Source organism: Dendroctonus ponderosae, unplaced genomic scaffold (genome assembly GCF_020466585.1).
Source record: "Dendroctonus ponderosae isolate FM_Combo_2020 unplaced genomic scaffold, Dpon_F_20191213v2 Dpon_F_20191213_527, whole genome shotgun sequence".
Classification (NCBI taxonomy): Eukaryota; Metazoa; Arthropoda; class Insecta; order Coleoptera; family Curculionidae; genus Dendroctonus; species Dendroctonus ponderosae.
The window spans coordinates 580-13,065 of record NW_026018742.1 but is presented as its reverse complement, the minus strand read 5'-3'; the positions used below and the strand labels follow the sequence as shown (position 1 = coordinate 13,065).

The window sequence follows — 12,486 nt, the reverse complement described above, 5'->3', positions numbered from 1 at the left end:
CACCACCAGAGGAATGACGCCAATTTTGAATCACCCCGTATAAAAATAATAATATGGGTCTATATCCAGGATTTTGACTCATAAGGTGGGGTCTGACCATGGGGTTTTGACCTAAATGTGGTTGAGGTCTACCTCAAGTCAGTCTCATCAGTCTACTGAAAGATGAGTCATCAAACACAGCCAGCGATGTCCGCTTGTCTTGGAAGCCCTTCTCTATATTAGTCGTTATTAATCTATTTGTAGTTACTAAAACCAGCCTACGAAAATAACCGGTGCAATCAATTATGGAGGACTTTATGGAGTAATTTATAGCAAGCGCACATGAGCGCAATGGGTCTGTGGTCCTCAGCATAATGTCCTTGCTTTGATGATTTTAGAATGACAACAATCCTGGTTCTCTTTAAAAGTTTCGGGAGTATACTTATTTTTAGGGCGTCGCTGAAACGGTTTATCCCTTTTATAGTGCGAGGGGAAGCATGTTTGCTGAATTGTTGATATATTTCATCCAAACTTGCCGATGTCCCAACTTTAACATCCTTTAGGGGTGTTAAAGTGCTTGTTGGGAATGGACTGAAAAAGTTCATCGAAGCGGTTTTGTGGTAATTTTTTTGCGAAAACCTATTCCAGTTAGCCTTTTTGACATTCTATCGTGGTAAACTGGTTCAGAACCCTCCCACTACTGTTAAAGGGTAATCCTTTATTATTAGTGGTTGTAAAGCAGCTATATCTGACTGAAAGAAATGTTCCCATATCCTTCACATCGAATAGTAAGAAAAATATGCTCTATCTCAGCCCCTTCAGATACCTTGGCCTCATCACCACTTGTGCCTATATAGCCCCATTTTGTATTGCTGCTGTTGAAGTCCTCCATCAATATTTTCAGGTATTGGACGTCTCAGATTGAATCGTTTAGCCATGGTTGTGCTGAGATTTGCAAAGTTTTATAATTTCGGTGTTAGCAACTTTTACACGGTCGACGTATATGTTATCGTCTGTTCGGGTTTTGATATTATTATCTCTTCTATATAATTTTTCATAAAAGTCGCGGTACTATAATTCGGGTGATACGGAACAGAAGCCAGCGTGAATCTAGGAATACCGCATCTGGAGTTCAGGTGATATTCTTCTGAGCAATGGGTTTCTTGTAATAAGGCAACATCTACTTTCAAATTGCTACAGCCAATCAAATTATATTCTAGAAACATCCACCAAATTATTTTACTTAGTAATTAAACATGAAAAATTGCCCTAAATTTAATACAAAAAAAGGTCATAAACACAATGCACATATACACTTGTGAACACGGGTCTTGGAATGATTGCACAGAACATAGCTGATTACAACAAATACAAAGAAAAATTCTTCCGCAAAATAAATTCTTACATCTACAACAATTTGTCACTTTTGCCCATTATTACATCGGACTAATCGCTCGTATAAGGCGACATTTCATGCATACATTTATTTACATATATGTATTTATTTATTATTCTAGAAATTATGTGTATACGTTTCTCCATTTTCAAAAATAAATCTTTACTGACATTATTTTGTGATAGAAATAACTGGCTCGCGGCGACTTGAGAGCTTGTTAGACATGATAAAAAGTGGCCGCTGTACGATTTTCAATGAAAGAAATAATTTATCAAATACGAAAAACAACATTTTTAACATTCACGAAGTTAAGATAAAAAATCTAAAAATGCGTTTGCCTGGTTTGTCACCAGTCTCTATCTTTGGTAAATGGCATGCTATTTTTTAGGTAATGTTTTATTTTTAACCGTAAACATAATTTAACTCCCGCTCAACCAACAAGCCAGCTGATTTCCAGCCAAGAGACTAGGAAAGTGCCGTTGCAACCAGTGATGTGGGTGAAAACAAATAATTAAGATGAACATATATCAGAAGTCAGCTTTTGCCTACATAGAAGATCCAAACAACATACTTATAATAAAACCTACAAATGACAAGTATAACATGAGTTTTCAAGAAGTTCGCTTTTAATCTAACAAGGTGCTACGAGCTAACCATAATCAAAGGTCAAAGAAGCAATTGTAGTGCCACCACTCAAATTTATATTAATTTTTCGTTAGCTGTTAAGACATATGTAGCAATAAAAGATTAAAATAAAACAGCTACTATTGTTTTTTTTTGTTCTCAGAAAATTCGAATACAGTGTGTGAATTTACCGACTGCTCTGGCACACTTCTCCCATATCCGTTACTTAACCCGTACCCTTCTCTATATAGGCCCATTTAGACCCGCCGCGATGGATGTCTGGCAAACTGTATTTAGGAGAAATTTTAAAGTTGGACAGTTTTGCCAGATATCGATCGCGGCGGTTCCCGGTTGGACACCCTGTATGCATATCGACTAATTATTAATTAATTGAATTATGGAGAAAACGTTTGCGTTCGAGATCAATAGGAAACACTTTATAAATGTTTGTAGGACGTGCCCACCATAGCGGAAACAAACACACATACCGAAAAACTCGCAGAACGTTCGAGATTGATTTCCAAACATTTGCGTCACAAGAGCTAGGAGTTAGCTGAGTCAACTAAATACACGATAGCAAAAGTTTGGTGCTTAATTTTTTAAAAATGTAGTTAAAAAATATCAGTTTTTTTAGCTCAAAGTGTACAGTTCTGCGAATTTTTTACAAAAAGGTACCGTGGGAAACGTTTTTTAGAGTTGTTATCGGAGTGTAATTTTTGATCACAATCTTCGGTCTTGATATAACAGATGGCTCTTTAGATCCTGAGGTAATGAAACACTCATCACTTTTTCCTCCAGCTGAGCTTCTTCTATATTTGATCTTATCACATCTCGACACAGATTCATCAGTGAAAGAGGTTCAGCTGAAACAAACAGAAGGATTATGTGTTTTCATAAATTCTTTAAAAATAAATGGAAAAACTGTTTTGATGTAATAATTACATACATATGTAAAGAGCTAAAAACTGAAAGGAAATTTTGTTTTTGATAAAAACAATGTTGAGATGATGAAATATCGCTGAATTTATTAGAAGCGCTAACTCAAGAGATTTTCAACTTTCGCAAAGTTAGTCAGAGAATAATTTCTGGTTTTCACAAAAGATATAAGCTAATATGGGTCGCCAAGAAAGTTATTTAAGTTTACAGTTTCGGTTTAATTCGTTATTATTTCGTCTATGCATCATAATGTTCTCAAATATCGGGAACTTGAAAAGATCATTTTTGAGTTAAACTCTGAAACGCGAATTCCTGTCGACAACATAGTAAAATACTACGAAGTTGCATACGTCGATGTGACGATTAAAACTGGCCTAGTCATATTTTATATTGCAATTTCTTTGATTTCTGGCAAAGGCTATACTTTATCGTATACACCCTATTCCAATTAATGAACGAATAATGTAATTGAAAAACTTCTATTTATTAAAATCAATGGGTGAATCTTTTAATCTGGAAGAAAGTTGTCACAAAACCGTCCGTGTCCAGAAAAAATTATGCGTTCCAATGAACCCTGTGTATTAGAAACAATCAGTTTAACAAATCATTGTCCAATGATTCAATTAATTACGAAAATCCTCGGTCACTCAATTAGGTGATCATTCAATATTGATGATTTTAAAAATTGATAGAAGAAATTGAATTTTTACAAATAAAAGAATTACATTTTGAAAACACTCGAGAAAACTTAAAACATATTCGAAAACTACTCACTTACTCTCTCAAAAAGTTCAGTGTTGCCAATGGAAGCATTTCCTTAATTTTAATTTCAATATTACTTATGATAATGATTATATGTATTACAATATATTATTATTACCTACTATAGGAAGAAAATGCAAATGTAAAAAGGGACATAAATTTGAAAACCTTCGTAAATTAATCCTTATTTTCTCAGACTTAAGGAGAGATGAATTATTTGGCCAGTTATAGCGACTAGTCTTACAAAATACGCGTGCTATCGTTTCTGCTATGATCAGCATGATTTAACTCTAAAAGAAGCGACAGCAGGAACTAGCCTTCATTCAGTAATTAGATGTTTGGCCAGAAGTCAGAAGAATTGAGTCTCAAATAGTCTCTGTGTAAAGATAGTCACTTTAAGATATACGGTCTAAGCGTCATAAGTCATAGTTAACGTTCGGTTACAAGTAAAATATGTATTGTTTTTATATTCTTAACCTACCTGCGTCTCAGTCAAAGTGTGAAGTAATTTTTTTTTATCCTTTTATTCATCAGATATAAAATTGACACAAACCTCAAAAACCAATTCACAATTAAAACATGTTGTATAAAAACTATAATTTATAAAGCGTTAAAACATTCATCAATTCTTGAAGGAAAAAATGCTTTCTTTTGGGAGAGCAAAACATTTGAAAAACTTACCTCATAATTGGTAAACATTACGTTCTTTTAGCTCTCTGCCTTCTTGAAACCTTAAAGTGGTTTGAATTATTTTCTACATTTGCGATAATGGTATGTATGTATTGACATAAGCGGAAATAGTTTTAATTTTTCACTAATGTACTGGGTGTTCTATACTTATGGCTTTATTAGGGTTTGGTAAATGTTGCTAAGGTTGTCGGTATCTGATCTCAAATTTACTGCTTGTGCATGTTTAGTATTTGTTTAATTTCTTTGATTCTTCTTTTATGGTAATTTGTTTCCCTAACTAATATGTCTGCGTTGTTAGAATCAAAAGTATGTAACATTTGGTGTGTATGTTGTGTTATTAACTATCTCGGAAACAAAAGCTTGTTGGGACATCGACTTAGAATGCATTTTTTGTGCAAAATTAATAGGCGATTAGACCCAACCATTTTAGAAGTCAGAATACCGGGTGACCAAAAAGTTAAAACAATTTTTTTGCCCAGATATCGCCTTCCGTTGCTTTTTCTACAAGTTGGTCAAACTCTGATGGCAGATTTCGATTTCTTATGCTCAAAAACCCCTGTATACCAAATTTCGTTAAAATATGCAGCTCCGTTCGAAGTAGAATAACGAAAACCTGAAATTAAAATATATGTTTGACGCCCTGTATGTCGACAACCGTCAACTTTTGGACTAAAGTAAGTTGTGTTAAATCATCATATTTTCACCCCAGGAATCCGCCATTTTGTTTTGTGCTATTACTTTTGAGACATCCTGTATAGAGTTAATTGTTTAGAATGTGATAATACATATATAGGACAAACTAAGCAATATTTAAAAAAGAGAATGTACGAACATAAATACAGTCTGAGAAATACTAGTGAAAGTAAAACAACATTAACGCAACATGCTTAGGGAAGCAAATTACCATAAAAGAAGAATCCAAGAAATGATAGAAATAAAAAACATGCGAAAGCAGTAAATTTCAGATCAGATACCGACAACCTTAGCAGCATTTACCGAACTCTAATAAAGCCATAAGTATAGGACACCCCGTACACGAGTGAAAAATTAAAACTATTTCGACTTATCTGAATACATACATACCATTCTCACAAATGTAGAAAATAATTGAAACAGATTTAAGGTTTCAAGTGGGCAAAGACCTAACATAATGTAATGTTTACCAACTATGAGGTAAGTTTTTTAAATGTTTTGCTCTCCCAAAAGGAAGGATTTTCCCTCAAGAACTGATGAATGTTTTAACGCTTTATAAAATATAGTTTTATACATGTTTTAATTGTGAATTGGTGTTTATAGTTTGTGTAAACTTTAAATTAATGATGGCGCTGTTGTCTCGCCGAAACGTGGTGAAATGAACGACATTCAAAAATTTTCACACTTTGACTGAGATCCAGAAAGGATAAGAATATAATAACAATTACACGCAGTCTGGAAAATACATCAAGATATGTATTGGTTGTATTAATTTGGAAATAAATTGTTTTTAGAAAGCAAACTTTCAAATTAATCAATAAAATTCTTCTGATTTGTTGTCATTTATGCTGTTAAAATTTTGTTATATAAAAAGTAGGGTTTTTATATTTAAGTGTGTGTAATCCCAGTAATCAATGGGTAAGAAATTTAACATCTGTTGAAATAAAATATTTATTGCATAGTCTATCTTCAAAGGGCATGAATTACAAATATGAATTGGCACAAACATGATTCGTGTATCAAATAATGAATTTAAAAATGGGATAATAATTAAAAAAAGAGAAGTTTCCTATGATATCACGAGTTTGCCTTACTTCTGAATACAAAGTTTTATATAATTTAATATGTATATTTTGTTTCAATCCTTTAGGATGTGGCACATCGTTTTAAGTGGTATCCTACTTTGTTGCTTTTAGTCCAGAGGTTTTCGAATAATCACGCTCCAAAGTCGCAGAAATAATTAAACTTGCCTGCATTCAAGTTATTTTTTACACCAAAAATTATTGCATTGGGTCTCCTTATAGTACAAATGCTTAGAAAAAGATTCAAGTAGTTGAATAAAAGGAAGAAGATCCTAGTTTAGAAAATTGATTTCTTATTTATTGATTATTTTACTTCAAGAAAAACAACTTTTTCTTTGCGAAGAGAAATTTCTACAATAAAACCCATTTTCCTGCAAGCAATAGCAAAGTATGTTTTCGAACTCCTCTTTAACACTTCTGAAAATTTCGGTAAATGACCGGCATTCCGCTGCAATTCGCCTTTTAAGGCCATAATTATCAGCAAGTTGTTTTATAATCAATGACTTTAAGATGTCCCCAAAGTCCGAATAGCTGTTTTAGCTATGAAAGTTCGTTTTCTCTACACGAAAATGTTGTAAAATAAAATTGTCCCCGCATATTTTTCGAGAAGAACATACACAATATCCTCAAAAAGTTAATGTTTGGTCTGGTATTCTTGGAAATGGCATTATTGGTTCTTTATTTATTGAAGAAAGCTTGACAGGTGATCTGTACCTTAATATGCTTCAAGAGACTATTTCCTCTTATCACCCATGAGCTGGAAACTCAAATTAATGCAAAGCGTAATTCAGTTTTACAGAGGGATTTGTTAACATTCCATCATCAATGAGGTGGAGCACCGGCTCCACCTCATTATTTTTATACGGTCCAACAGCGGTTAAACGAAAAATTCTCCGATAGATCGGCAGAAGGAGACCAATTGAATGGCCTCCAAGATCACCAGATCTAATACCCTTAGACTTCTTCAATCCGTGGTTTATAAAACACAACCTGCTGATATTGATGATTTTAAAAGGCGAATGGCAGCAGATTGCTAGTCAATTACCGGTAAAGTTTTCCGAAATGTTAGAGAGGAGTTCGAAACCTTTATTCGAGACTTCATTATTGTTTAAAGGAAAATGGACAACATTTTGAACAACTTATACGATAGTCCGTAAGTAGATCGCATGGGTTTTATTGTAGAAAGTTATCTTCCGAAAAAAAAAATATTTTTGTTGAAGTAAAATAATCAATAAATAATAAATCAATTGTTTAAACTGGATTTTCTTCCTCTTATTCAACGACTTGAATCATTTTCTAATCATTTGTACTATAAGGAGAACAAATGCAATGAGTTTTGTGTAAACACTAACCTGAAAACGAAAATCTAAATGCAGGCAAGTTTAATTGTTTCTGCAACATTGAAACGCGATTATTCGGAAACCTCTGAACTAAAAGCAACAAAGTAAAATATCACTTGAGAGAATTGAACAGAAGAACACAAGAGAATTGAACGCACTTTAAAACGATGTGCCAACTGACCCCCATTTCCATTTAAGTCTCTAATGGTTGATATTTACCCCTCCTAAGGGTTGAAATAAGAAAGTTAAAAATATTCGTTTAAAGTATCCGCGTTCAAATTAAATTGGTGTATTTCCAATTTTTCATATTTTTAACTGCAAGAAAGATATTAAGGGTGGGAAGTTTTCAAATTGACACCCGGTATTTAGTCATACTGCACGGGCTTATGGCTTCACGCACCCCGGCTTAGCACTATTGAATTAGCATTTATTCAGAAGTTTACAAACCTTCTTAAATGGCAAAACTTGTATTAATAACGATGACCGCAAATCGCATTTGGTTGAGTTTTTCGCTTTAAGACAGAGAAATTCTGTGAGCCATGAATCATGAAGTTACCAGAAAGATGGCAAAACGAAATCGAACAGAATGAAAGATATTTGACTGATAATTTTTTTTTGTATAGGAATAAATTAGATTTATTTCACACTTAAAACCCCAAATTGCTTTCTTGCTAACTCAATATTTTAAATGCTATACAAGTGAAAATACTTACGCTCCAACCCTCCAATATATCTCATTGAAATTTCGCAATTTGCCCACACTGTGCTGACAATAGGATACAACTTCTTGCCCTTTAGGCCTCTAAATGCAGGTCCCAGGGACTGACCGTTGACCACGAAACTTAAAGTGCCCTCGTCCATGTCTAAGACAACCAAGAATTTGTCTGGCACCATGAAGGTTTCGTCCGGGTTTAACCACGCAGGATATAACGGCCCAGAGAAGTTTCTTGAATCGTGGTAGAGTTTATTACGTCCTAGATCCCATCCCCAGGAGTTATCGGTACTGCCTACTAAACTATGATATCCTACAGAGTGAAGAGGGGCGTCTGCTGTTGCCACCCCCACCACTGCGTCGCTACCTCGTTGAAGCATAGGCCAACATATCTCCCAACAGTGCATACCCTAAAACGAAACAAAAACTTATTAGCTGATGTAAAGCCTCCCAAAAATTGAAAAAATTACCTTCGTAAATGCTACTTTGCCTCTAATGCAATCGGTGCTATTTACTACATGATTTCTGCGGAACGTTAACTTATCATCTTCCTTGACGAATACGTTGGGAGAGCAATCGCTATTATTCCAACTGAATTGTAATTGCATTTCCCTCGATGCAGTTGGCATATTTAACAATTTATGCAACCGTGGATGCCCGGCAAAGGTGGGTGCGAGATCTCTATAAATTACTGCTTGGTATGGGGCGGCTGAGTCGATTCCCGCGTCAACTCTGTTGCAACGGACCTAAAATTGAAAAAAAATATATCTTTTAATTTGCCCCAGAATATAGGGTGATTCAAAATTGCCGTCAATCCTCTGGAGGTGTTTTGAAAGCACAGGAAAATTAGTTGGTAAAAATATTTATTGTTATTAAAAACTGAGATATAATTGTATGACCATTTATGGTGACCTATATTTTATATATCCATATGTGATGCCGAATATAGAAACGCATGTTCAGCAGTAGACTAATCGTATAAATAGGATGCCCGTGGAAATTGTAGTCGTTAAGTATTGTCCATCCTGGGTATTTTTTTTATGAAAGATCTGGGAATTTTACGTTTTTTTACGACTGCACGAAATAAATTGAACAATTTCTTGATAAAAAAAATAATCTGAATTTAAGTCTCAATATCAATATATAAATTACACAAATATTTYATAAGAAATAACGAAGTGCGCTTTGTGACAAATCATCTACGACTTATGTAATTTAGGAGTCAGTGAGCTATTTRCGATTTTCAGTTTTTTTTTGTTGATGCAATTTCGKCTTTTTTTTGACTATATTTAAGTAGTTGTATGTCAATTTTGACCACATATTTGGATTTTTTGGGCCGATCTGAATCTAATGAGTCAGTCATTTCGGATTATGTTAACAAGCTAAACATTGTATTTGCATTCAAAATAATTATCCACGGTCGATCTTACAACCATAAATGTCCTCAACTACTTTATTTACGTCGCACTTGTTTTCTCACCCATGAAAGGGCTGTTAAGAAACTCCACTATGAATAACATAACAAACCCCACTCAAGTACTCATATTTCCAAACGCCATACGTTGACCTGTCGACATCCCGTCTTATCACGTAATCGAGCTAAGGCTTATTTTAGAAATAAGTTATAATTTAAGTCCGATCACCGTCTAGCTCTGAACTAGAATTCATATTATAAAATTGTATTTTCGATACTTAAATTCAAAAAAACAGAATTTTAAGTTCTTGCTTCATTTTATTTGAACCTGTACAGCTTCAGACGTGATCAATTAGCAAAAAATGTGTGTCAGAAGTCGTCCATTACATTAGCTTAGAATGAATACCATGATAATGTGTGATTTTTCCAAAATAAAATTGATAGAGTGCACTTAGTGAGAATGTAAATATAACTTTCTGGTTCTTACCATCTGACCCATGCTCCTACGTGTTGGAGTCGTCTTTACAATGCCAAACCCCAGACCGATAGCGGCCCAGACTACGCGACCAGGCCGCCTGTAGGGTTTGTAATGGTTAGCGCTCAAACCCGCACCGTTTTCATGTCTGAAATCAAACAAACCCATTATTAAACGATGTCTTTTACTCCAAAAACTAACTACAATCCAGTCAGTGTACATTTGAGCAATCCAAACCAAAAAAATCATGTTTGCTAGAAAATTGCTTAAGTCTTTGTTAATAATTTTACGAGTTTTCGTAATTTGCTGTCTGACTCATTTTGTATTCCTGTTTTTATGCGAGTTCTTATACAGGTGGGCAAACGAAAAGGTCGCACCCGGTGGCGGCGCTAGGGGTGGGCGAGGTTGGGCGAATCCCCAACCAAAATTTGTCCGCACAACCATTCGTCCAACCACTTTTAATAGCGATATAAATAATTGCGAAATAAAAAATTAGAAATAAAATTTGACAATAATGATAGTGAATGTGGAAATATTCCGAGTTGTTCGGTTTTAAGTACTTAATATTAATAAATTATTTTCTAAACAAATTATGAGTACTTTTTATTCTGCTAGAACAAGAGCCCAATATTCTGATCAAGAGGAAAAAGTAGTCATTGATTTGGATCTATAGCTACATGGACTTACAAGACAGTCGCGTTTTAGCAAGTTTTTGTGAAAAACAGGAGGATTGTGATCTTCGTGATTTTAAGTCAAGTTATTATATCATGTATCCATCTTTGAGAATGCAGTACTTACATTCTCAAAGATGCGGTTTTCCGTTTTCCCTTGTAGATTTTTTTCAAACAAGGTGGAACCAGCAATTTTAGTTTTGTTTCTGAAGGATACAAAAAATAATGAAAATCAAATATAGCTTGTTACAAAGAATTAAGAGCTATATACACCATTCGTTCTGTGGAAAACAATAGTTTTTTGTTGCTATTTTAAGTTCTTTCCAGAATGTTTTTAGAACTGTTAGAGTACATGGGTTTACAAAATGTGTAGCCAGTTGCTAGTTGCAGAAGCTGTTATTGTTTAGTGTCCTTGAAATAATTTGTACTTTAAGTATAAAATATGATTTTTTGTATACCTAGATTTAATTTAATTTAATTAAGCCAGTGTCATAGATAATACATAGTACATAGTAATTACATGTCTATGCTTGTCCTCAGGATACCCAAACAGAACAAACATCCTATAGAAGTAGTCATCTACTTGTACATAGGGACCGTTATACAATAATAACTACTTAAAACTACTTAAATCTAACCGTCCAAGATCCAAATCCCGGCTGAGAAAAAAAGAACAAGACGAAACAACGAAGAACAGTTAACCAGTATTTCCAATACATCTTCATGCGATATTATGTTAAGTATTAATATAAGTTATTATGATATTATGGCAATATTAATTGATTTTAGATTTGGATTCTTATTTGAGAGAGAGTTATATATCTGTATTCCCTTGATATAGTTTGTTTTTATTGCTTACAGTTTTGGAACGTTTAGGTTGAGTTATAAGTTTATTTCTAGTTCTACTACTAGTTTCATATAAACCTTTTGGTTCATCATAATGATAAATTAAGAATTCATACATTAAGAATTCATACGAATATTTGAATTAGATTTAGAGGCTTGTCACTTACAAAACTGTTTTTATTCACAATTTTTAGTATTCTCTTCTGTATCTTCTGTAAAGGGTTAAGATTACTTTTATATGCACCACCCCAAGCAATATTTCCACAGCTAATAATACTACGAAAAAATGTATAATATATTATTTTAAGTGTATTCGATCGCAAACATTTTCATAATTTATATAGGATATATATAAAATATTTAGTTTTTTAATACATGTTCAATATGTTTATCCCACTTTAGATTAAAGTAAAAAACTATTCCTAAATATTTGCAATGTTCCACCCTACTCAGCCTAATACCCTGTATGCTAATGCTCATATCACTAGGTACACTATCACAATAATTTCCGAATTCCGGGAAATTGAGAGAGATGAAAAGATGAAATCGGGAAGAACGGGAAAACTTGTTGAAAACTAAAAATTGCTCCCTGTTGACCCTATTCTTACTTTTTGTTTTCTGTTACTTAGGTATCTAATTATGATGTTATGTGCATTTCCTCTTATACCGTAGTTATACATTTTATCTAATAATATTTTATGGTCAACAGTAACAAACGCTTTTGCTAAATCTAGAAAGGTGATATCTATTAGTTTACTTTTTTAGTTCAATCAATCAAGTTTATGGTACAGTAAATTACTTATACGGCTCAAGGCTCCTTTGGTACCCTTCTTTTTTATAAAACTGTATTGATATTCGCAAGTAAA

General features: G+C 33.7%; 1 protein-coding gene across 1 annotated transcript; it reads right to left on the bottom strand.

The window, feature by feature from the left end:
• Positions 1 to 1,160: 1,160 nt before the first annotated feature.
• On the bottom strand, positions 1,161 to 10,265 carry LOC125504693 (protein gustavus-like). Its single transcript, XM_048667055.1, has 4 exons — positions 10,116 to 10,265; positions 8,685 to 8,960; positions 8,216 to 8,624; positions 1,161 to 2,862 (listed from the first exon to the last, which is right to left on the bottom strand). Exons 1-4 carry the CDS (start codon positions 10,125 to 10,127, stop codon positions 2,720 to 2,722), a joined length of 840 nt encoding a protein of 279 aa, XP_048523012.1. The 5' UTR covers positions 10,128 to 10,265; the 3' UTR covers positions 1,161 to 2,719.
• Between the last annotated feature and the right edge of the window lie 2,221 nt (positions 10,266 to 12,486).